This window comes from Pteropus medius, unplaced genomic scaffold, assembly GCF_902729225.1.
Source record: "Pteropus medius unplaced genomic scaffold, Ma_sr-lr_union100, whole genome shotgun sequence".
Lineage (NCBI taxonomy): Eukaryota > Metazoa > Chordata > Mammalia > Chiroptera > Pteropodidae > Pteropus > Pteropus medius.
Window position 1 is genome coordinate 5691933 of NW_024353517.1, and position 24913 is coordinate 5716845.

The 24913-nt window shown below is 36.4% G+C and overlaps 1 protein-coding gene across 26 annotated transcripts in view; it reads left to right on the forward strand.

Moving 5' to 3' along the window:
• Window positions 1–24913, forward strand: part of LPP (LIM domain containing preferred translocation partner in lipoma) — a 605586-nt gene that overhangs the window by 259666 nt on the left and 321007 nt on the right. For all 26 annotated transcript variants that reach the window (XM_039850683.1, XM_039850695.1, XM_039850680.1 and 23 more), the window contains one exon: window positions 5018–5130. In XM_039850683.1, the coding sequence (XP_039706617.1) occupies window positions 5018–5130 (113 nt within the window). The remainder of the gene's footprint in view (window positions 1–5017; window positions 5131–24913) is intronic.

The following is a 24913-nucleotide window of genomic DNA, read 5'->3' on the forward strand; positions in this document are numbered from 1 at the left end:
TTACCTTTGTGTATATTGTATGTTCCAGCCCAATCTCTTGTGTACTCATCATTTAAATTCTTAATTTGAGGAGCCCCTAAGTGATTTTATTTATACCAAGCTTAAAGTTTAGATTTTCCTTAAACAACCCAAAATTCTCCACATAAGAAAATTGGAGAACCAGCAGCTGCCAGCTGGAAGAGCCCTGGAGTCAGGCTCCTCCATGTGAAGTCCACATCAGCATCATCTGGGAGCGTGTTAGAAATGCAGACCCTCATGCCTAACCCCAGACCTCCTGAATCAGAGTTTGCATTTTATCTCCCTACCTTTGTGTTTTGATCATTGATGTTTGAAAAACATCTAAGGCATCAGGTCATTTTTTTTTTTTTTAAGCATCAATTGAGTGATATTTATTTATTTATTTCATTATTCAACCTATGTTTATGGAGAGTGTACCATAGTCCAAACCTGATGCTAGGTGGTGAGGATAGAATGATAAATTATAAGTGGACTCTCCTTATTAGAAGCTTTAGTTCCAACTAAGAGAGAGTGACCATAAGCACATAAATGCAATCAAGTTAGAGATGCTATGATAAAATTGTATATGAGGTGCAAAGGGGGCTGCTAACTAAATCTCCGTTTATGTGTTTAGGTTTACATGGATATTTAGATGAAGAAGAAAGATAATAATGCTTTCTCTTTCTTCCTTTCTTTCTTTCTTTCTTTCTTTCTTTCTTTCTTTCTTTCTTTCTTTTACTGTAGTAAATGAACTGAGACTTCACTTGATGATCTGAGTTTAATGACTTTTGTTTTTCCACGACAATCACTCATAACCAGTAATTTATCATCTTTGCTGATAAATTCTTGTAATTTTTTTTTTTATTCTGATAGGGGCCTTTATATTACGAAGGCATAAGCAAGCTCTGCATTTAGGTGCCTTTTATATATGCTCAACACATGTTACTAGGGTAACTACAGTGGATGATAACTCAGCTACTACCAGGTAACCACATTGCTTCTCAATGTCACTGCCTTTTTACCTCTAGACTGGAAAGGGTAGCTTGAAAAACATTCACAGCTGGGTTCTTAGGGTTTTTCTTCGCTCTCTTATCAGGTTAATGGTATGCATAGCAGGCTATTTTCTGAAGTAAATTGGCATAAAGTATTTTTTGAGAATCAGGGATATAATACTTTATTTGCTTAACTCGCTCTTTAACCACCTCATGGCGCTACCTCTGGCACAAGCAAAAACCTTTGAATATTGGCTGAATGATTTGGGATGATATGGAGCAAATTAAGTGAGATCCTTTCTAGCTTCTTGCCAGGGCAGAAGGTGGATACATTTCCAGCTCTGTATTTAACTACCTGTGTAACTTTGAGTAGACCATTTTACCTGGTAATTAAGGAATAAATATATTTTCCATCTGGTAAGCTTTGGCTGGTGAGAAAAAAGGTAAGGAAGGAATCAGGTTTGTCAGCATCTCTTTGACTACTCCATTTCTTGTTAAATCAAATGTTTCTATCTTAGATTTTATGTATCACTGCACTATACCTATTGCCTGATGGTGTGTTATTTTGGGGGGCTGCCTGCTTGAGTTATCCAATGCCCCTGTGTTTTACTCTGGGAGTTCCATTTGGATATCTCTGGCAAGCAGAAAGGACTAGGGCTGCACTAATGTGAAGGTCAACAGCCTAGCATTGGTAGTTGAAAGGTTTTGCAACTGATTCTGTTCAGCTGCTCTTACTCTAAGAGGGTCACCACCTAAGCACTTAAGCCAGATGTTCTTTGATTGTTTTAAAAAATGCAATGGAAAGCACCCCCCACCCCTCGCTGGCCCCCGCCGCCCCGACACACATCGTTCTTTCTATTTTGCTTTCTTCTTTAAACATGGAAATTTTGCCTTCTCACCTAAATTGAATTTATTCTTACTGAAACTTAGAAGCATTTTCCTTTGTTTACTTGCCTGTTAAATGGTGAGCTATAAGTCAGAATTCTCATGGTAGTTCTTAGTTTGATTTAAGATGGTTATTAAGAGGTTTACATCCCATCTATTTCAACTAGTTGGGATGCAGTTGGTGTAGTGCTTCCCTCCAAAGGATCCATTGTCTGTATTCTATCCCTTCATTGTGTGTATATCTGTTTTTGAAACATTCCACCTCATTTTAAAATGCGAGATCCACTCTGAAGAATACAATAAGAAGTCTCTGACAGTTGAGCCTGAAGAACTGAAAACTTTAGTCTAAGTTAATAACTGATCTAAATTAAGCAGATGATTATAGTGAGGTTATCACTAGGGCTTTTAAAAATCTGCTTAATCTTATCTAGAATAAAGTCTACAGTCACGTTGTCTGTTTTTTTCTTTTTAAACATATATTCCATTTTTCTTTTCTGATCCTTTTCTCTCTCTCAGGAGTGTCATCAGCTTTTGCCTCAGTATGTTTAATTACTATAACGGAAATATTGTCAAGAAGGTTCTAATTGGAAGGGACCTCAAAGACAGGTAGTTGTACTTTCTAGTGTGTAGACTAATTTGCTGTGAGAATTTGGACTGTCCATCTGTTTTTTTGTGGGCCTCTGTTTCTACCTTTATAAGATTTCATTTAGTTCTGATACTGTTTAATTTTCTGACAATTCTCCATGGCGTAATAGAATCTGATAAATTAGAAGATGCTCAGAAATCTTTTAAATTGTGTGTGAAGAACACATAGGTTTAGATAAAACATTCAAACCTGAAAGATAGGCTGTGAACTAGAATTTAGTAGTCAAGTTTCCATCAACGTTAACCTTACTTTGCTGATCACTTAAGACCTCATTGTGTGAATTCTTCTCGTACATTATGACTTTTAAAAGCAGAAAAGAACTTAGTGACGATTCTTTCTATTTAATAAATGTTAAATATTTTTAGTGCTGTCTTTGGCCTGATGAATTTCTCAATCTTGGCTGCACTTTAGAATCATCTGGATTTTAAAGGAATACTGGCATCTGACTCTTCCTCCCCACTCCCTTTCCCCTATCCTCAAGACCCTAATTGAATTGATGTGAGATGGCATTTTGGCATTAAAATTTTTAGATAAGCTCTTTTGGTGACTCTAGTTTGTAGCTAATGTTTGGAACTACTGGGTGGAGTTAATAAAGGTATATGAGACTTATAACCCTAATAAGGATATGGATAAAGTATGTCTTCAGATGTGTACAGTCAGAAGGGTAAGAGAAGTAGAAATGTTTCTATATGACATAAGTCATTGAACCTTACGAACTCCCTGGGGTCTAAGGTAGGAATAATAATGCGGTACTTTGCTTAATGCAGTGTTTCTCAAAGTGTGGTTCCCGAGACCAATAGCATTAGCATCTCCTGGGAATTTATTAGAAATGCAAATTATTGGGCCCTACCCTAGACCTACTGAATCGTAAATTCTGGGGGTTGGACTCAGCAGTCTATGTTTGAACAAGACCTTCCAGAGATCCCGATGAACTCTAAAGATTGAGAGCCATCAGCATAGAGAGTTGTGTAGGAATAGAAGGTGGTATATGAAAATCTTAGCACAGTGCCCGGGGCATAGTGAGAGTCCAAAAGGCAGAGTACTGTAAAGATAGTGTGTGTGACTGCTTGGTAGTCTGAATATGGCTGGGAGGTAGACTTGACAGCTGTTAGCTACTCTTCCAACTCTAAGACTGTTATTTATTAGGCAAATGGAGCCTAAGTGAATCATCTCAAAGGATATCAGACCAACGAGTCCAACTCATCATCCTTCCACAGTGCAGTTTAGACTTTTTTTTTTCTGAAGCCTTAAGTTGTGTTGCTTTGGTACTATCCAAAAGCAACTCATTGAGTGATAGAGACTGCTACCTTACTACGTATGCTCTAAGAATGGAACTGCTGAAATGGCGAGTAAAAGCTACTTATCCATAAATAAAGAACATTTTCCCAACACATCTAAAATATGTTTAAAAGAAAAAGAATTTTGTTTTTAAATGGAAGGTTTTTTTTTTTCTAATAGAATTTCATAATAGAAATGCAGAGTATTTTAAAAGATTCTATACCAAGAACCCAAAGATATAAGTCTACACCTCACATCTTAAGAGATTAAGCATATTCTTCCAACAAGTCTAACTTCAGTTTGCTGTTCATGTTGGTCAGTGATGTTGGGGTATCTTAGTTGGGGTATCATTACCTCCTGCTTGTATTGCATACAGATTTCCAAATCGGATGTATCTTAATTTCAGTTTCCTCTAATCTATTCTACATGTACTTTTAGATTAGTCTTTAGTAAATCATATTGCAACCAAATGTTACCTTCTCAGAAATCTTTGACGGATCCCCACTGCATGCATGGTAAAATTCAAACCCTTTGCTAGATGTGCAATACACTTAAAAGCTTATTTTGTCACCGCTCTAATTTTTATAACCTACTTGTATTATTTTACATTCCTATATTTATGTTATATTGTAACTTGCTCTTTATTCTCCAGGCCCTGAATTTTTTGACCTCTATGTCTTTACTCCACTGTCTTTCTGCCTAGAGTGGACTTGCTTTGCACATCATAATATTCAGAGGCAATTTAAATGCTCAGTAAAGCCTTCCTTGTTTCTCTACCCAGACATAAGCTTTGCTTCATTTTAACTTCCAAAAGAGTTTGTTCGCACATGTTAATAAATTGCATCGTGTATTATTCTTACTAGTGTATACATTTTTTTCTTTTAGGTGACTGAAAATTTATTGAGGTTAAGGACCAAGTCTTAGACACTTCAGTAATTCACCAACTCAAGCAACTTCCCCATCCTGGCTAAATGTACACGACCTCTGTAGACTAGCTTTTATGTCACTTCTAAATATCGAATCTGATCCTCATTCTTCTGAAAGTTAAGACTACTAATTAAAGTGAAAAGAACTAAGATAGGGAATAATTGTCATACAAAGCAAGAAATTATGTGTCAATGCCAATTACAAAGCAGTAAAATGCCAGCAAATATTTGTTTTTAAGAGTATTATAAAATTGCATCCATATTAATTTCATGTGTGTGTTTTCTTTCCTTAGGTGATTTTCTTCCACCCCCACCCCCACCTCTAGATGATGCCGGCGCTCTTCCATCTGGCTCTGGGAACTTCCCTCCTCCACCACCCCTTGATGAAGGTGCTTTCAGGGCACAGGTAAGATCTGTGGTTGAAGTCATGTTTATAAGCTATGCTAGGAAGCTCATGAATTCAGTGATTGTTTCTGTGGCGGATAAACATTTATCCAGAGCCTACAGAGAGCTTTGCAACTCACAAAGAGCTAAGGCCCTTTAATGCAGAATGCCCGACTCAAGCTTCTCAGAGTTCTGGCAGCTTGCATGCCGAAGCCTTGGAAATCCTTTTACCTACTAATGTTATTTCGAAACTGAAAGCCATTTTTTAGGAAAGCCACTTGAGAAGTTCACATTTTCTTGTTATCCTGGGGATACACAACCATGCTTTTTCTTTGCCTTTTTTCCCTATCCACAAACGTTGCATTCTGCCTTAAGTAAGGCTGGTATTTTAAGGCTCTGGTTGATCACTCTGTCCTAATTGGTCAGCAACATCTTTCTAGCAAAAGCAGCAGCAAACATCCTTAGGGTTTTCTCTTTGAGTGAGATTGAGGATGCACATTGTAGCATGTATTGATTATATACAACTCTGTGCTCCAGAGAGTGTGGATTGCAAAATAACTCAGGGCTGGAGTGAGAAGCTGCATTAGGAGGAGTTCTCAGCCTGTGATCATGTAGGGGCGCTGGTGACCATCTGCCACCATTTAGGTAGCTAAATGTCATTCACGTCAGGAAGGAAATATTAATAAAGTCAAAGAATTATTGTTATTTTTTTAAGGGTGATGATGTTACTCTAGATAGGTGGAAGAAAAAAAAAAACAGTCCTTAGAGTTTTAGAGAAACATTGAAAATATTTGTGGATGAAGTGAAATGGAGTCTGCTATTTGCTTCAAAATAATAAGAGTAGGGAGTTACAGTGTGAGAATATAGGTGAAAAAATTAGTTGATTGTTGGGTGCTTGGAGGTTTATTCTATTATTTGGTCTACTTTTAAATGTTTAAAAATCCTCTTAATGTTTTAAAAAGGAAAAGCCAAATGAAATAACCACTTAAATAGTTTAAGTTTCTTTTCTGGTCTTTCTCCTAAGTTTTGGGTTGGGGGAGATTCAAGAAGAAATGATTCATTCATTCAACAAATATTCTGTGCTCCTGTGTACGCACCTTGATAGCACTAGGAATTCTACAGTGTTCTGCCTTCATAACACTTCTGTCTATGTAAACAAAATATATACATTACAAAGTACATTAGAATGGGATCAGTGCTACAGGTCGAGGAGAGGGTAAGAGATACAGCCTACTGAGGACGGGCATGGTCAGGAAGGCCTCGCTGGGAAGGTGACGCCTGACCAAAGACTTGGAGGAGGAAAGGGGAAATGAGCCATGTGGATTTTGGGGGGAATGTATTTTTATGTAGTTATAACTAGTAAGCTCTAATTTCGTTTGAGGCTAGATCTTTTAAAGCTATTAAAATTTTCTGTCTCAGATACATATGTCACAAACTCCCTACATTTTATCTTGCTGTACGCTAGTAAAAACAGATCAGATGCCAGTAATGAACAAGAGTTTTACAAAGTTTATATTTATTTTATGCAACAGAGAGATCCCTTGGAAAAGAAAAATAAGATGATCGATTTCCCTTATTTTTAATAATTTTCTTTATTAAAATGAAAAAAAGTAAAGTTTTTCTTTTATTTACTTTTATTCTTATTTTGTTGAGGATGATTCTTCGCATATTGTTGAATTTACTCAATTAAAGACTTCACTTAGTCTCTTTTCCTTGTTGGATCATTATGGAAACTATTTTGTTGCTTTTAAAATCTTTATTTTTAAAAAGTGTGTTTGACTGTTACAGAAGACATGTTTGAAAATTACTTGAGCAGCTTATTCTAGTTATGTGATTTTTGAGCCAGTCACACTAAGTCCCAGTTTCCTCATAATTAAAAATAAGGTAACTGTATCTATCTCTAATAATTAAATGAAATATAGATGGATTTGAAATTGCTAAACTATGATGTCTATACAGCTATTTTGATGTTATATGTATTACTATATAAAAATAAGAACAACAAGAATAATGATAAGGCTTGGTCAAAGGATATCATTAAGAAAAATTCAAACACGAGGTTTTCTAAAATTACAGACGATCTTTTTCTGTATGGACCTTGTCTTGATAACTATTCTGAAACCACGACTTTGTTTTTGAAAAGGAAGGAAATAAACAAAAAGCCTGTTGCCATGTTGGCTTATGTTCTCTGCAAAACAGAAGGAAGAAGGATAAAAAATAAAATATAGTTTGCCAAATGGAAAAGGATAATCTGGTAGGGAGAGGCATGTGATTCTTGAATATATATGGAAGACGGTTGGCGAGTTCAAAAGAAAACAGGCATGCTCTTGCCATGTGCAGTGGTGACAAATGATGTGATAGTGACCTAGCTCGCACTGGTCACATTGGCACCACCTTTAGATATGAGCTATAATATAGTCCAAAGTAATATAATCACCGGAGAAAATTTTGCACTTTTTCCTCTCAGCCATGGTGAAACCTGCTGTTGCCAAGTCCAAATTATAACTGGTAAATGTGTTTTTATGTAGAAGTCTGTTTATGTTTCCAGTCAAGTTTTCAGGTCAGAGCCAAAAGAACGTCTACTAAGTGTGACTATAAGAATTATAAGATTTTCAGAGCTGGAAGGGCCCTTAGAGATCATTTAGACCAACCCCGGCGCCAGGCATCTCATTACGACCCTTTCAAGTCCTTGCTAAAATGAATTAATTTCCTCTCTTTACAAATGGGGAAACTGAGGCCCAAGAAAATATAGATCAGTTTCTGACTGAGCTCTCCTGGATGTGAGAAATGTTACTTGACTCTTGGATTTGTCCTTCTTCTCACTGTACCAGATGGCCTGTGCACATGGTTTACTTTAGTCCTGTATCAGCCTGTAAGGCTCTGAGGTTCAGATGAGAGATTACTGCTGAAGTTTTGCTTGACTCACTGAACATTTGATATATACTGTAAACTTTTTTTTTTCCTTTGCAAAAGGCAAAAAAAAAAAAAAAAAAATCAGTGTCAAGAATTCTTGTTTTGAGAATTCTCATTTTTATGCGAAAAGATGACTCTTGGAAAACAATTTGAGATATTTTCTTTTCCATCAAGATCAGTTTGACCTCAGTACCTGTGAGGTTTGGAGTGACCATTTAGCAGTCATCTCATTCATTTGTTCTTAACTCATTCATTATAAATTCAATACCTTCTCTAACTCATGCCTGCATGCTTGATATTATAGCCTTTGAATTTGGCATTGTGGGTTTAGTGCTCTGAGTGTCAATCTTGGGACTGTTAGCTTTGTTCTCAGCTGATGTTCTCATCTTCTTCCTATTTCAGCCACTATGGACAGGTATACAGCATTGTTTAGAATAGTTTAAAAGTGGGGAGAATGTGTCATTGAAATTCAGGTTTTCAAGGGTGTTAGAGATCATAACTTCAGTTCCTTTCTGTTGTTTGAATCTACTAATTTTTTTTTTTTTCAATTTAAAAAAATGTGAATGACAATTAAAGATAAGGCAATACTGAAGGATAACAAGACGGATCATCTACAACCTCTGAATCAAGTTTGGGAGCTGCATGTATACATAGCTTTTAAATTAAGACGTTTCATGGTAAATTATGCCTTGATCATTGTGCTTTGATCAGAAGCACAGTCTCAGTCCTGTGTTGTGTTAGAGGGTCAGGGATATTAATTAACTATGGCTAGAGATATGTAGGAAAGGTTCTTGGAAATTATTTCAATTGAACTGAACTTTGGTGGCTGGGTGGAACCTTCATTTTCAGATGGGGGAATGGATTTTTTAGCAATGAAGTAAAAAGAATAAGAATACAGAGGAAGAGAAGCACAAAGTAAGTGTGATAAACCTGCATTTCTGGCTGCAGAATTTGCTCTTCATCCTGAAATTATTGATAATTTATTGTAGGTGTCCGTTACTATTTTAAATATAAAGGTGACATCCCCAGATCTGTTGCTGGATATCAAATGCCCTTTAATGCACCATAGGGCAAAATATGTTGCGCTTGTGGGAAACCTCATGCAGACAGCTCTGATTGTCTGCTAGACTTCCTTGAACTCCTCAGTGACTGATACCTGATGATTTTGAATTCAGGTGCCCGATATTTAACTTCCTCTTTTTACAACATCTTTGCTTGACTTTTTTTTATGACCTCCAGTTGACAACTTTTAACTCTGCCTCTCTCATTGTGACTCAGTCCTGTGGCTTGCTTTCTACATACGTGCTATCCAGTGGTTTTACACTTTCAGTTGTGTCTCCTCATCTATTCATTCAGGCAGGATGGCCACATTTGCTTCTATAACTCCAGTTCCTCCACCTCAGAAAACAGACTGTTTTGTCCATCTCTGTTCACTCCAAATGTTAATTTTTTTTTCTCTTATCGAACTGAAATGTGTTCCTTTATAATCGTCTCACACTGATTTTCTTTCTACTGTCTTAGAAAATGACACACATTCAAGGGAACTGTCACACCAGGAGAGACATAGATGATGTCTGCCCCAAGAAGTTGATCAGTAAAGCTACTGAAAGAGGTGACTCTTCTGAGGAGAGAGTGAGAGCAGAGTAATGTGAGCTGAACATTGAATTTAGGGAAATGCCCAGAGTTAGTTGACAAGAAAAGAAAGAAGAGAAACTTCTGAAATCATTTGTGGTCCTACTTACAGTCAGTCTTCAAAAAGTTGTACCAACTCATTTCTGTTCTTGTGAAAATGATTTCAAAGCTCATATATGTGTAGTAAGATCAATGGTATATTATAGTCATTTATCCACTTACCCATTTTATGTATTTTACTTATCGATGATAACTTAAAAATCTACTGAAGTTTAAGTAGAACTGGCACTGGAATATGTGTCTTGTGACCTTTAGTCTATTACTATCCTGGTTACACATGTTTAATGATAGAGTTTTACTTTTAGACACGGAGAACTCAGGCCCACAGCCATGGCCACGTTCGTCCATGAACTCATAGAAATCAGTGGCAGGACTTACTTTACTCGGTATGGACATACTCTATTGCAGAGGTCATCCATTCTGCTCCTGGTCGTGGGGTGAGGAAGGAGGAGGTGAGATAAAACAGGAGCAGATCCAGGTAATAAAGGCTAAGAGCAGGTGTAGTGTGTAATATTGCCAGAGCAAAACCAAAATGGTCAGTAAAAGCTTGATTCCACTCTAAAGTGCTCGTCCCTTCTGTGCAGTGAGAATACAAGAATATCTTGGTCCGTGAAAACATACCAGAACAGTGATTGAGATGCTTCTTTCTTCCTGGCCCTCTGCCTCGTTCCTTTAGGCCTTGGGTTAGCAAGCCATAGTTACCTTGCAGGGTTGTTTGTGACTCTGGCAACAGCAGTAGCAGCAGCAGCTTGCTTTGCGATTATCTCCTCCTTTTATGGTCCACATATGTAGGTCAGTGTTTGTTTAGCAGAGCTAGTGGGTTCTTAGGCATGTCGCTGGTTCTGGTCAATGTGACTTTCTAGCGGCGAATGTCAAAGTTTTCCTGTTTGTCTTTCACTCTGAATCATCGTCTGATTGGGTATTCAGTTGAGAAGAGAGAGGTATTTTTGGTGTCTAGACTTATAAAAACTTCTTTGAAAGTGGAGACCAAGAGCCCACAGGGACTATTACAATGTTTCATTTAGCCACTTGCACCTTTTTCATGGAATGCCATAGTTTCTCTTCCTCATTAAAAAAAAAAATAAATAAATAATTTAAAGAGATAAACTTTTTCTCTGAGATTGATAGTAGAGTATGTGCACATACAAACCCACTCACCCTTATCAACTCAATTATCATTGATAACGGCTACCTTGAAATAATCTAGGACACGTGCATACTCTCTGCAGTGAAAAAAAAGTTATTCTGCTCTATGTAGGGATTACTAATAAGGTCAGCTTTGCCTTAGCTCTGGAGTTCTTTTATAGGGAGTAATTTATGATATTTGTGTATTTTAGAAAATTTCCTTTGCCCAAAGTTAAGTGAAACTGCAGTTGGTTCTTTCTGAGTCAGTGGAACTTTTTATCCCCTTTTGTTTCTCCTGTCAAGAATCTTAGTGATCTCTTCAAGGCTGAAATATGTTTTTTATACGTCTAAAAATTAGTGTATTTTTATAGTAATGTAAATAACTCAAATAACATAGGTTAAATATTTTAAAACATCTTCTCTCTATCAAGGAAAAATTATGATATTCATATATACCCCACTCTCAATATGTGTACCATATGAAGCTTGAACATTTTTCTCCCTGCTTCCAAAGTGGTATTTAAGAGAATTTTGAGAACGTGTTATAATATTTTAAACTTTATAGCACTTCTTTTTTAAGAATAATTTCTCACATTAAATTGAACTACATTATTAATAAACTATGCCTTTTACTTGTTTATTGCACTGTTTCTTGTTTACTATTTCTTTTTCTTGAATTCATCATCTGAGTCTTTACTTTTTTTTCTTTTTCTTGCCATAGTACTTCATCGAATAATGTTTTTGTTGTTGTTGTTGTTGTTGTTGTTTTTAATCATGTAGGTGATATATTTCTGGAGTTCTTATATATCTGAAAATGACTTATTTTTCCCTTCATATTTAAGTGAAAGTCTGGCCATAAGTAGAACTGTAGAATTAAATTTCCTTTACCTCAATATTCTACAAAGATTTCTATGCTATCATTTAGTATTGTTTAGTATTTAGTGTTGCACATGAGAAATCAGATGCCAGTCTGATTCTTTTTTTTTTTTTAATTTAGTGATTTTTCTTGTTTGACATGTAAGCTTTATTTGTGTGATTCAGCAACTTTACTACAATGTGTCTGGATGCAGGTCCCCTTACCCTTACCCCAGTATTTTTACTCAGCATTCTGTGAATCTGTTTGATCTGAAGAGTCAGGTTTTTATTTAGCTAAAAGGGATTTTGTTGTGTTTTTTGAAATAAGCATTCTAATCTTCTATTTGCCTTTACTTCCTTATGAAACTCCTATGTTATGGTTTTGGATATCTTCTCTATCTTTCATATTGATATTCTTTTTTAGTAGTTCTACCATAGGAGAAATCCTATTGCTTGCTTCTTTTCTTTAATTGCTTTTTTTTGGTAATAGTCTTCTCCTGACTTATAAATCTATATCCGCCTGAATTTGGGGAGAAAATGTGGTTGGCGGCTCTGCATATACTCTTCTGGCTAGCTTGCATGCCACAATTTACTTAGGTCAGAGGTTTACAACCTTTAAATATCAGGACAGCCATACTCTCTCTGTACACAGTCTTTACTGTCTGTGTACAATTAGGGGAGGCAGGCCAGCGAAAGGGTTTCCCTTAATACTCATGCCAAGAGCAGACTGGCAAGCTTTACCCAGCCCTCAAGCTATTTATTAATCGTGAGGATCCATAGACAGGTTGCAAAGCCTCTATTTTTCATTCCATACATATATGCCAAGTGACGGCAACATCCGGCTATAACCAGTCCTTCTGTAGAGCGAGTTCTGGTAGAATATTTTAAGCCTTTTTAATTTCCTCCCTCACTATTTCCCTATCCATGCTTCTTAATTACTATGTCTCGAGGAGTGTCAGGAAATAGGGAGAAGTAACTTTTATTAGAAAGGATAAATTCATTAAGTGATTTCACTGATGTTTTGACTGGCTTTCTTTATGTACCCCAAACATCTTTTCCAAAGATGCGCCCCCACCTTCTCACCCTTTTTGTTATAGCAGCTTGAAGTCAGCTCAGGTATTGCTACCTTCTGCTATTAATCTCAAGCGCATCCTGCTGCCCTTGAGGGTGCTACCACAGAAATGCTCTCTCTGCTTGCATTATCTAAGCCAAGTAAAGCTTCAGGGTCAGCAGAGTATGATAGCTAATACTGTAAGAATTGGTTCCAGACTGCCTGGGTTTAAACCTGCGTCCCCGACTCCCCACTCACTAGCTGCAGGACTATGGCCATGTTATTAATCTTTCGGTATCTCAGTTTACTCATCTGTAAAATGGGTATAATTATTGTACCTACCTCTTTGAGGTTTCAAGGAGGTAATGCACATGGAGAATAGTGTGTGTACATGACATATTCTAAGGCTTAGTAAATATTTACAGTTGATCCTATTACTCTTGTCCTATTATGGACTTGTCTCTGTACTGAGTTTGTCTCTGTACTGAGTTCTGGCACAGTTATTGCTATCTTTTGCTTTGTACCATGCCTTCCAAAAGTTCACCAGTGATCTAATGCCTTCATTTACATACTTGGACACTTTAAATCTTTTTAATAAAGAAATACTCCTACAAACTCTCTTTGCAAAATGAATGATTGAATTAAATCATCTTTTAGATCTCTTACAGCTCTAAAATTCAATGCCTTGGCAATAAAATATCACCTCTTTATAATTTCATATTGATTTATAAATTGCAAAATAAATTATATTTGATTTTCACAAATAAGAACAGCACAAATATAATTTAATCAAAAAAGGCTCAGAGAGTCAAGGCAACTTGTTGAGATCTCAAAACAAATGTCATGGGAGCAGTGACTTATTTTAAAATGGGCAAAAACAAAAACAGTGCATTTTGAATACTTTTAAGCCTCTTGGCTTGGTATCAATTTCCTTACAAATGAGAGAAGGCAGATCTTTTAAAATTCTCCAAAAGCAGCCAAAGTCATCAATATGTGTTCATGGCAAGTGGCCAGGGGCCATCGATATAGATTTCCTTGTAATTCTTTAGTAGAAAGAAGTTCATCTTCTATCCTAGCCTGCAGCATATTCTCTGCCAATCCCCTCACAGATTGTGCCATGTAGTTCTTATCCATGGATTTGGTAAGGAAGCCCTGTTGGGCTCACAAATCCTTTAGTTCCTTTGTAATTTATGTAATCCACTCAACATGGGCAAAAAACAACTTGATCTGAAAGAGAGGGTAAAAGAGAGAGAGTAGCGGATGCCAAGACCAAAATCCTAGGGAGTTAACTCATATTTTATTTTTGAAACTATTGGTTTAGAGAGGTTTTCTGTGTATAGCTGATTTTGCTTGATGTATTCAAAAGTCAAGTATTTTTGCACACCTAATAGATATACTGTTGCGTGTGATACGTATACCAATCCTTGTGGTGTTAAGCTATCATTATCATTATTGTATCATTAGCTTTTGTGAGTTTGACCTTTCCAAGGCTCCTACGTTATAAATTCCAAAATTGACTTTGAGTTATTTTTAATAAAAAGACTTTTATATACTTATTTCACTTGAGCCTTTAAATAACTTATGAAAAGGGAAGGGTGGAGATAATTCTCTATCTTGTCGTAGTGAAGGGACTGAGGCTCAGAGAGGTTAAGTTATAGTCTAGGTTTCCATGGTATTAAGCATCTTCGGCAGGGATAAAATCCTACAGTTTTCTGAGCTATGCTAGTTCATTTTGTTCTCTTTCGCCATCACTGTTTTATTGTTTTTCTTTTATATACTTTTTCAGGGAAGGACACAAAACACCAATTGTCTTTTTCCTCTCCAAGTGCTTTTGTTATTTGGACACTTGATGAGTTTTGTTGTAGAATCCTCTGTTGCAATATTGTCTTCAGCCTTTTTTTAAAAATTGTCTTTATCTTTATAGATCAGAAGATATACTTTGGCTTTAAAATATAGGAAAGCTATTTATAAACCTTTAAAATAGAAGATCTTTAAAATGGAGGTCTTTCCATAATTTTTGTTTTTATATTTATTTTTACCAATAAACTTTACTAAAGATGTCAATTTTTATTATTGTAAATAAAAAAGTAAAATTAGTGGTAACTGGTGGAAAAAAATGCTTCTATGACAGTTTTTTTTTTTTTTTTTTTTTAAAGGAGGGATGGGAGTGACACAAGAAAGGATTCACACTGTAAGAAATGTAATTTTACTGTTATTTTAGAAGTAAAGAATTTGGTTTATGAGAGCATCCACCCCACCAAAGAGAGAGAGAGAGAGAGAGAGAGAGACATAGCAGTTTAAAAACTCTCTACTTTCCTCATCGTTTGTCTCATTCTCTTTATTGCTTAAAGGAGAGTATGTCTGTCCTACAACCATGTATTGTTTTAAACTGTAGATGACACATCAAGATGGTGTGTGATTTGAGATAGATCAACCCTAAATGTCAAATTTTAGTTTCTTCAGTCATAGAGCTAGTATGATAATCTTATATCTCTTATCTTCTGGGTTTTCTTAACAATCAGATGAAAATAACCCCGTTTGATGATAGCACTTTATAAATCAATAAGTAAAAGATTTGCCTTAAAAATAATTTATTGTAATATTACTTCAACATCCTTGAGCTTTAATTCTATTAGAAATTATATCGCCCCCATATGTAGAACAATGCATAATTACATGGTCTTTGCTGGTATGGTGAGTTTTGAAAGGAGAATGATAAATGGTCTCCTAAACGGAGATGTATTGATTCAAGCCATAGCTTACTAAAGTGGGCGCATTTCAGAGTCAGGGTCTTGACTTGGGAAGACCTGTCTCAGAACTTCATAGAGTTCCAGGATGGCTCAGATGTAGGTATTCTATGAAGAGATGATCAAACAATTGAAGAAAAAAAATATTGCAAACCACTGTGCACATTCAGGAGACTTCATCATTTTTATTATCATTTTTCATGAAACCGTTTTGTAAGTTGAAATGTGCCTAGAGGATTGTTTTAATTTTCTTTTAGCGCATTGAAAGTTGTACAGTGTCACTTTAGTAATTCTCTTCTGACCCAATGCAGATAGAAACCAGTTTTAGGCCATGGGAACTATAGAGTGTTTTCATAGAGTTACAGCTTCATACGTCTCCCCTCCCCTCTCCTTTCTCCTCCCTGCCGCACCTTGTTTCTCTCTGTAAACTGGGATTTAAGCCCCAGTCCTGAAATGAACTTAACTCATTTCAACTCTACTGAAATGGCTCTTCCACGTGTTTACCACCTCCTCTGATTCCTCAGTGACTGTTATTTTTCTGTCGTGTTCTTCTTCATCAGGCAGATAACACTCTCGATGACTTGAGCCTCCCTGCTTCCTCCTTCAGTTTTCACTAAATAGAACTTCCATGTTTCTTGTGCGATATCTGTGACTATTTCTTTTCTCTCTTCTTTACCTGACTCCACCTCTTCTTTTTTTTTCTGATTCTAAATTTAGGCACTCACTCAGGGTTCTCTTTTTTTGACCTTCTGTCTTTTCTAAGTAGAAGTCACAACTCTAATAGAGGCAACTTCAATCTCTGTTTATTTAATGACTTGAACTAGTTATGAGTCTTGGCTCTGTGTTTTCCTTTCACAACTTATCTGCCATTTATCCACAGAATCTTTCCACGAGAAAACTTTCTGTCTCTTCACATTCAATATGTTCCCAAATCTACTCATCGTATGCCTCCGAGGCTTCCATTCTGTTAGAAGTAATACTATATCTTCTGGTCTCCCAAACTCTTAACTCTGTGGTCATTCTTGATATGTCTTTCTTTTTAATATATCTGTCACCAAGATATAACATATTTCAGTTCAAAAATGACTCTCAGGTTTTCACTAGTCCCTTCATTTTCCCGTTCATTGTCCTAGCTCATTCATTCTCCATATCACAATAGACTTATTGCTTCTGATTCTGTTTTTTTTTTTTCTTTTAATTTCATTCTAGCTGTGTATTTCTAAGCAATTGGTCCTCAAAAAATGTTATTTTCTTTCTATGGCTTTTTATTGCCTACCCTATTAAATTTCCACTCTCGGTTGATTTTCAGAGTACTCCATGACCAATGGCACTCTTTAAAGCATACCTCATCTCCCACTGTGCTCTTTACGGTCTTTGCTGTTGTGAGATTGGTGTTCTCACTGTCAGCTTCCCACGTACAGTTAATTTTCCTTGTGTTGTTTTTGCTTCCTGGAGTATCCTCATCTTTCAACTGATCAGAAATTCTTCCTATTTTAAAAGACTTAACTCAGATCCCACTTTTTTTTCCTTATAGCCTCTAGTATCACTGGCTCATCTGAACTCTCCCTCCTTGTCTCCTGACTGTTGATGGGTAGTGTGGTGTAATGGCAGGAGCCTAGAGTTTAGTGTCAGGAAGCCCTGCTCTATTGCTTACCACTTGCATCACTCATCTTCACATGCAAAATGGAAATAACTTAAGAAGTTATTCTGAGGATTAATTAAGATAAAAGAGTATAGAGTATCTTATCGTATCTGGTTCAGAATAAAGGCTACCATGAATCAGTTGAATGGATCAATCAGTTAATGATGTTTCATTTTTCTGTTACTTAATACATGTCTTTTTGTGGACTGATATAATTATATCATGTACATTAACATTGACTCCAAACTATATATCATAAAGCCAGAATCATAGTGTGACATGGGGATACCTGTGGAAATCATTTAACATCACAAATCTTAATGCTTCATATCTTAAAGAGTCCTAATCCAGGCCATCTTTTTTTTGATGAAGAAGTGGTGGGGGTTGGATTTCTTAAGTGAACTGCCCACGATTAAGTAGGAGAGTGGACCACAACTCCTACTGGAGGTTTTTGAACTCGTAGACCTGAACTCATTCTATTATCTTCTTGTTCATTCCCCTTTTACAAACTGTCTGAAGGTTGATTCACAGCTCATATTCCTCTATCACCTATAGTCTTTATCTCATTGAAGGATATTGGGTTAATATTTGTAGATTGATTTATTAATTGATTCTTTGTCTTGGCAATAGGAATTCTATAAAAAATCTATGGAGTATATTTGTACATGGGCTTATCCCCCTTTTGATGCTTTTGATGCTGTTGTAATATGCAGAGGGTTCAACGTGTACCACTTCTGTGCACTGGCTCAGGGTGGGGAAAGGAAATGGGAGAGGAAGTTATATACATCGCGAGCAAAGCAAGCTTTTCTATATTTAGTCCTTGCTACTGTTTGGAAAATACAACTTTGTTCATGGCAGTCTGGCATGTGTTTCCTTAGTGCCATTTCAAAAAAGGGAAAAATAAATATGGGAATTTTTTGTAGTGAAAATAATTACTCAGTAAAATCACATAAGTTCCTTCTTTTTCTCTTGATGAAACCTCAAACCCACTAGGCACAGATTCCTCAACCTCAACTATGCATGTCAAAAGCCCATGCAGAGTCAGCAAAACCCAGTACAGCAAGATGTGCTCTGGTGGCTGAGAAAGACAGGACAGAGAAGGCAAGGGGAGAGAATGGTGACACCTCTTGATCAGTGGATGCCTTGACCAGCTATCAGATTATTGCCCCCTGGAGGAAATTGAACTTAAACTGCATAGGTAGAGAGAGATGTATCCTTACAGCCCTTCCCTTAAATTGTTCGTTCTGCCTGAGAGTTTCTCTCTGCTGTCTTTCTATGGTAAAAATCTCACTGAGTGTTTTACAGCCATTCCCCCAATTCAAGTAAATGAATTACTTCTCTTTAGTATTTTTGATGACAGTTTTGGGATTTTCTCAATCTGAGGCTATATTAGTTATCATTAGGGAACAATAAAGACCCTTATGAAGGAGAATAAAATTACCTGATCTCTATTTAGATGGATTTCTATAACATAGCAGGACTTAACTGTTCAAAAGTGGCAATGGTAGAATGACTTGGGGTTGACTGCAGGAGTCTAGTGAGGCAGACAAGGGCCTGAATGGGGACAATGGCCATGATCATGGTGAAGGGGAACTGGAGTCCAGAGAATTTTGGAAAGATGGGACTATGGGACATGGAGGGTCCAGGCTACTTGGCAGGATCCTGACTTTCTTCAAGGGAGAAGAATTTACCTTCTATCCTAGTGTTTGGCAAATAAGAAGATCCTCTAAAAAACCAGAACTCTGAGACAAGGGTGATGTGAACTTTTCCCTAGAGGAAATGTTGGTACCACTGAGCAAAGACTGCCTCTCACTATTGAGAGGTTCTATACAGTCTTCCGACATAAACAGCTCTGCCTAGATAAAATTGTGGCAGTAGGGTGAGAATAATACATTGCTATAATTAATGCTAATTTGTGGATATTGCTGTATTGTTGTCATTGTTTTTAAATTGAATATGTATTAAGCTCCAACAGGGTGCTATGAATAATGCCAACTTATAGTTGATTTTTCAGAGCGCTCAGAAGAATTTATAAACACCAATAAATGGAAACTCACAGCACCCCTTCGAGGTGGTAAACGTTGTCATTTCTACAAATGAGGGGAAGTGAAGTAGATTGTGTTTGCTCTGTTGGCACTGTGGGTGAGAACACAGAACTGTCGAATGACAGAAAAGTATTTTCCCTGTTCCCAGGAATTGGGTTAGCATACATTAGTAAAGAATTTTCCTTAAATGCTTTTGGAGTTGTAGGATTTTAATTAAATTGTTCTAGTTATTGTTAGCATTTGCATTAGCACCAGGCAACCAAGTTCTAGGCCTGCAGATTTCAAATTTAGTGTGGAAAAGAATTAGGAGAGGGATGAAGGGTTTATTAAATGCGAATGGTTAGGCCTTGCTCCCAAAGATTCAGATTTGGCAACTGTGGTACTTCTGTCCTCAGAAGAGGCTCAGCTTACCTTTAAAACTTCAGCCTTTTTCTTCTTATAGGATCTGTCTTCAGGCACTGAAATGTAGCCTCACTCTGAGACCAAGACTTTCTGTTTAATAGTTATAAGGTCTCCTAGAACTCACCTAGTATAATCCCATAATCCTCTCATTTACAGAACATACTGCTAACCAATATTTATAGAAGACCTATTATACACTTAGCATTCTATTGGACATGTGGTTCTCAGGACCTTATGCCACCTGGTTTTCCCTGTGGGGTTTATGTTATTACTACCCTATATCACGAGAAGGCATTAAAATTGAGAGGAGGTATGACTTGGTTGAACATCTCACTGCTTTAAATCCTTTTGATTTAAATCTAGCTAGGGACTGGATTCTACTTTAAGTTTGAACCAAAGATAGGAATAGAGCCTCTAGACCTAGCCTAAGTGGAATATATCATAAAGAAAGAAGCTTACACTGGAATAGGGGAGAAGAGGGAAGGAAAGGTAGAAATGACCAGTTCAATTTTTCATTATCCCTTCGTTATTTGACTTGTTTCTTTAATTTAGAGTAACTAATAAACTATGGCTAGGTAAATAGTAGTCATCTGATTTATCCCTTGACTCTGAATATTCTATGAAAAAGGAAACATTTCTCAGGAAAGTCTCAAATGAGGCATGAACAGAATTCTGGAGTAAGGAAAAGCTTTTGAAGTTTAAGTAAGAATAGCGAAGCTTGAGACAGCATCATTCCTTGACTTTTTTAGACTTTTTTCAGCCTTTATCTAGGAAAATAACCGTCTTTTTAAAGCAGTCTGTTAATTTGTATTCCCGAGATTGCAGGCAGAAATGTTTGTTGTCTTGTGGATTCATATCCATTCTCGATTAAAAAGAGATCAATAACTTTCTGATATGGTCCCCTATTCACTTTTTATCAATGGCAGCCTTTTTCATAAAAATAAGAATTCCTGCTGGGAGTGTTGTTAATGTAAATTCTCTGTGCACTGCTTAAAATATATGTGATTCATACCAGGTGTTTGTTCCCATATCAACACTAAGTCCTAAGATACAATTACCCCTGCCCACTCTCTCCTTCGTCATGGGGACTGTGTTTATCCTGTAGATGTCTGTACCGTGGATACCAGCCAAGCTTCTTCCATGCCAAGGGTTTACACACCTGTATAATCTCACCACAGCTGACCTTTGAGTCTGATCTTCCTTTATTTTTTTTATCTAAAAGAACACATTATTTGCCAAGTATTAGTGCATGTTGCAGTGCCCCCGCCATGTCTTTATGCTTAAGTGGTAAATATCAAATATTTTTCTCCATCCAAGATTTTCTCAGTTCTTACTGCATCCATGCAGCAATCTGATTTTCCTATTTAGCTACTCTGGCTCCCCACCCCCTGCCATGTTTGCTCTAGCATCTTGTGTTTCACATACTTTAATATTACCTGCCTGTATTCAGTTCTATAATATGGTTATTTGTGGAGAGACTAATCTCTATAATACAACACTAAGCACTTGCAGAGCAGAAGCCACTGATTTCCCACTCCCCCTTCTTTCTTATTAATTCTTGCTGTTTATATCAATGTGTCCTGAATATTTGATAGATATTTGTAGAAAAGTAGATGAAAACTGCTAAATGGGGAGCTAGACGGCCAAAGAGAGGATTGGAGCTTGGCTTTTAACTGTAGTTACATTCATGACCTAATTTGTGGCCTGTATAATTGGCCTGTATAATCTCAGTTTGAGACTTGAAGGCAAGACCTTTCTCCTTTTGAATTTCCAGCCCGGTGTCATGGAAAATGCAAGAGCTGGAACTTTGCAGCAAGACATTTGAGTCTCAAATTCCAATTCTTCCATGCACTACCTGAGTGACTTCTCTTTGACTCATAGTATCCTATTTTGCAAAATAAGAATAATAATACCTACTAATCTCTGTGATTGCTGGGAAAATCCAATGAGATAATATTTAAGAAAGTGCTTTTCTAAACTTAGGCACTTCTCTGTTGATAATGGGAGTGTAGAGGGAGCTATGATTTTCTTTCTTCATGTTCCCAGAGGTAATTGTGTCCAAGGCTGTGTACAGTGGACTGGGTAATTGGCTAGGAATCCAACTGTCTCATAGGATATTTCCCAGAATCGTCTTAGAATAGTAGTTTTGACCAAGAGAAAACAATGAGCAGATTTGAGATTATTATTAGGGAACTGATGCATCTTTTATTGCTAGAAAATATGATTCCTGTCATTTTCAATAATTCCTCCATCTCTCTTTCTTTCTTAGACTTTGAAATAAGAACTGATGTGTGTTTTGTCTTTTCCTCTCCTAACTGCTTGCTAGGACGTTGCCATTGTCTTTTTCTATTTCCATTAATTAGCTAGTGACTCTTAAAGAAATACAACTGAATGCAGCTTCCTTTATAAAAACATCAGCGACTTTACTTTTGAAATGGGCATTTCAAATCATATCTTGCTAATATCTGCTCTATATCTTTTGTATTTTCAACTATCAAAGTAACACTTAAACTAAATAGAAACAGAGTAATTTGATTCAGGTAAGTGGCTATAAGTGAAAAATGTTATCACCATCCACTTAAAACAAAACAAAACAAACCTTAAGCTCCTTATAATATTCACATTATTGCATTTATGTGAATGTGTTGGAATAAAAGACCTTTTAATCTGGAAGAAAACGTAAAGATCAAGTCTAAACCTGTCATTTTGCTGTTGAGATAGCATAAGTTTAGGAAGAGAAAGTGATTTTCCCAGGGTCACCGTCCTGAGCTATGGCAGAACCAGAACGAAATGCCTAATTTATTGCTTCTCTACTCTCTTTGCCTACACATCCGCCCCACTGTTCGCTAAAGAGAATTCTATGGTTGTACTGAGTAGGTAATGAGTATTACTTTTCTGGATAAACATTTCTAAATATTAAGGGCCATCTTCTGACATAAGCTTACTTGTAAGTTTTTTAGGAGAGAATGACAATACTGTCTTCTTTTACTTGAGAGTTTTGAGTGGTAGGACTGGTTCTCAGAAGAGTTGATTCAGATCTTGTGTCCCATCCTTATCTGTTGGATGTTTGACCATTAGTAATCACTTAAGCTTTGTGGCCCTTTGTTTCCTTTTGGTACAATCATGAGATTGGAATAGATGCTAGTTAAGATTCTTCCTATTTCCAGTGTCTGTCTACGAATCTACGAATCTACGTGTGCCCACCCATTCTGACATTTCTGTAGCACATGTTTGTGCACCTCAGTGTTAGCACAGAATAATAAACTGGCTGTTGGATGGACTCTACTCCTTCTCTAATTGTATCAACCTTGTCCCACTAGTGAGACTGGAAATCCTTGGACAGGGCCTGTGTTCTCCTCCATAAAGTTTCCTTGTCTGGAAAATGGGATAAGAGTAAATGTCTGCTTATTTCATGGGTTCTTAAGAAGAACAGTTGACATAATTTATGAAATATTATTTTGGAAAAGATGTTTCACATTGTAAGGTATTCAATCCTTTTACTGAATTATTATCCCAGACATCTAAATTACTTCTTTGGGGGAATTTTATTATTATTTTGAAGTGAAAATGTTGGAATAACTGCTCAAATTCCCCTTTTAGTTCTGTTTCATGAGCCTGAGTTACCTTTTCTATGCTAATCATCTATATTCACATTTTCCCAAACATTCTTTATCTGAAAGTCCTGATTGATGGTGCTTAGCTCATAGAATCAGAACCACAAAAATTTAAAGGAATTTCTCACCCCTTTTCCATTTCGATGGCATGCCCATTTCAAATCTCTGGCTGCTTCACATGGAATGCTTGACATAGGAACTGAACACTTGCCTTGTTTTTCAATTCTGGTACCATTTCGACGAGTCATGGAAAGATTCAAGGAAAAAAAAGTTTGAAGATGAGTCATTATATAAAGGTAACATCAGATTTCTAAGTATTCAAACATCCGCTTCTGGTTATTTCTATTGCATTGCTGAAGAATGTGAAAAAGTGGCTTCTGAAATTTATCATACTCCTTCAACTCATTGGCCCTCCATCATCAAAATGCAATATAAGAAAACTATCTTCTGTGAGGTTTTAAAACAAAATCAATAGCAAAAATACCTGGCATGGTCTATTTTATACTGCATGCTACAGTGGGGACCAAAAATATTTTAGTCGGTTTATTTAATTCATAGGTTTAAACTATTATTGCCCCCTCCCCATTAATGTTTTCTGAATAGAAAATCAAACTTTTTTTTTAAATCTCTCCTTTTTAAAACTCTACTACTGAAGCCCCCAGCAGCTAATTTTACTTTGCATCAAAGTATTTTTAAAAGTTATATACTCAATTGACTGACTGTGTCCGCCGAAGCATTTATTTTGAGTCTGTGTTCAAGGCAATAATTGAGTAGCTAACATTTATTAAATACTTATGCTGTGAACAGTACTTGACATGTAGGAACTTGTGTAATCCTTACAACAACTGCGTGAGGAACCGAGACCCAGAGAGCTTTGGGTTAATTGCTTAAGGTCACAAAACTGGTAAGTGACAAATCTGGGTTTCAAACCCATGCAGTCTAACTCCAGAGCCTTTGCCAACACTCTTTTTGTGTTAAGGGTGCTTTGCATGAAAAAATTTAATAGAAATGATCACAAAGAAAGAAATTCATTGATTATCTCCTTAGCTTCATCGAAGATAAAAAAAGTAATAGATAAATGATAAATACAGTTTGTTGTTTATAGATAATACAGCTTTTTTAGTATTCCTTTTGTTATCTCCAACATTTGTGTTTTGTTTTTGTTTATATTTTACTGATATTAGAAAAAAGGGAATAATGAACTTTACTAACCATAAAAGAGAATAAAAATGAAGTGAAATTCATGCTGTGGTTTTCTTTTTTTCTTTTTAATGCCGTATTCTTAATGCTTAACCATATCATTGAAAAGAAAATCAAAATTTTATGTAGAAAGAATGTACTCTTTTGGGTAGTAACATTCTCGGTTTCCATAAGATGAGATAGTTTTATATTCCTAAGCTATCGAGGAAAGCTTTTCTCCTAATGAATCACAAAAGGAAGTCCGGGCTTGAGTAGTGGCTTGCAGCCTTTGGTGTTTATTATACATGGGGTCTGGAGGAATTTCTTGAGCTTTTTGAAACATGATTTAAAAATCAATGATTTAGTCCTTCTAACATCAGGTTTTCACTCTGATGTTTGGTTTTGTTCTGTTATGTTTTGAGCAATCACATACAAATCTTAGCTCTTCAAATCCCCCTTCTGCGTTGTGTCAATGTGTTTGCTTGCGCCCTCGTCAAAGATTCTGGGGATTGCTGCTGATGAGGTCAGGCTCATATATAT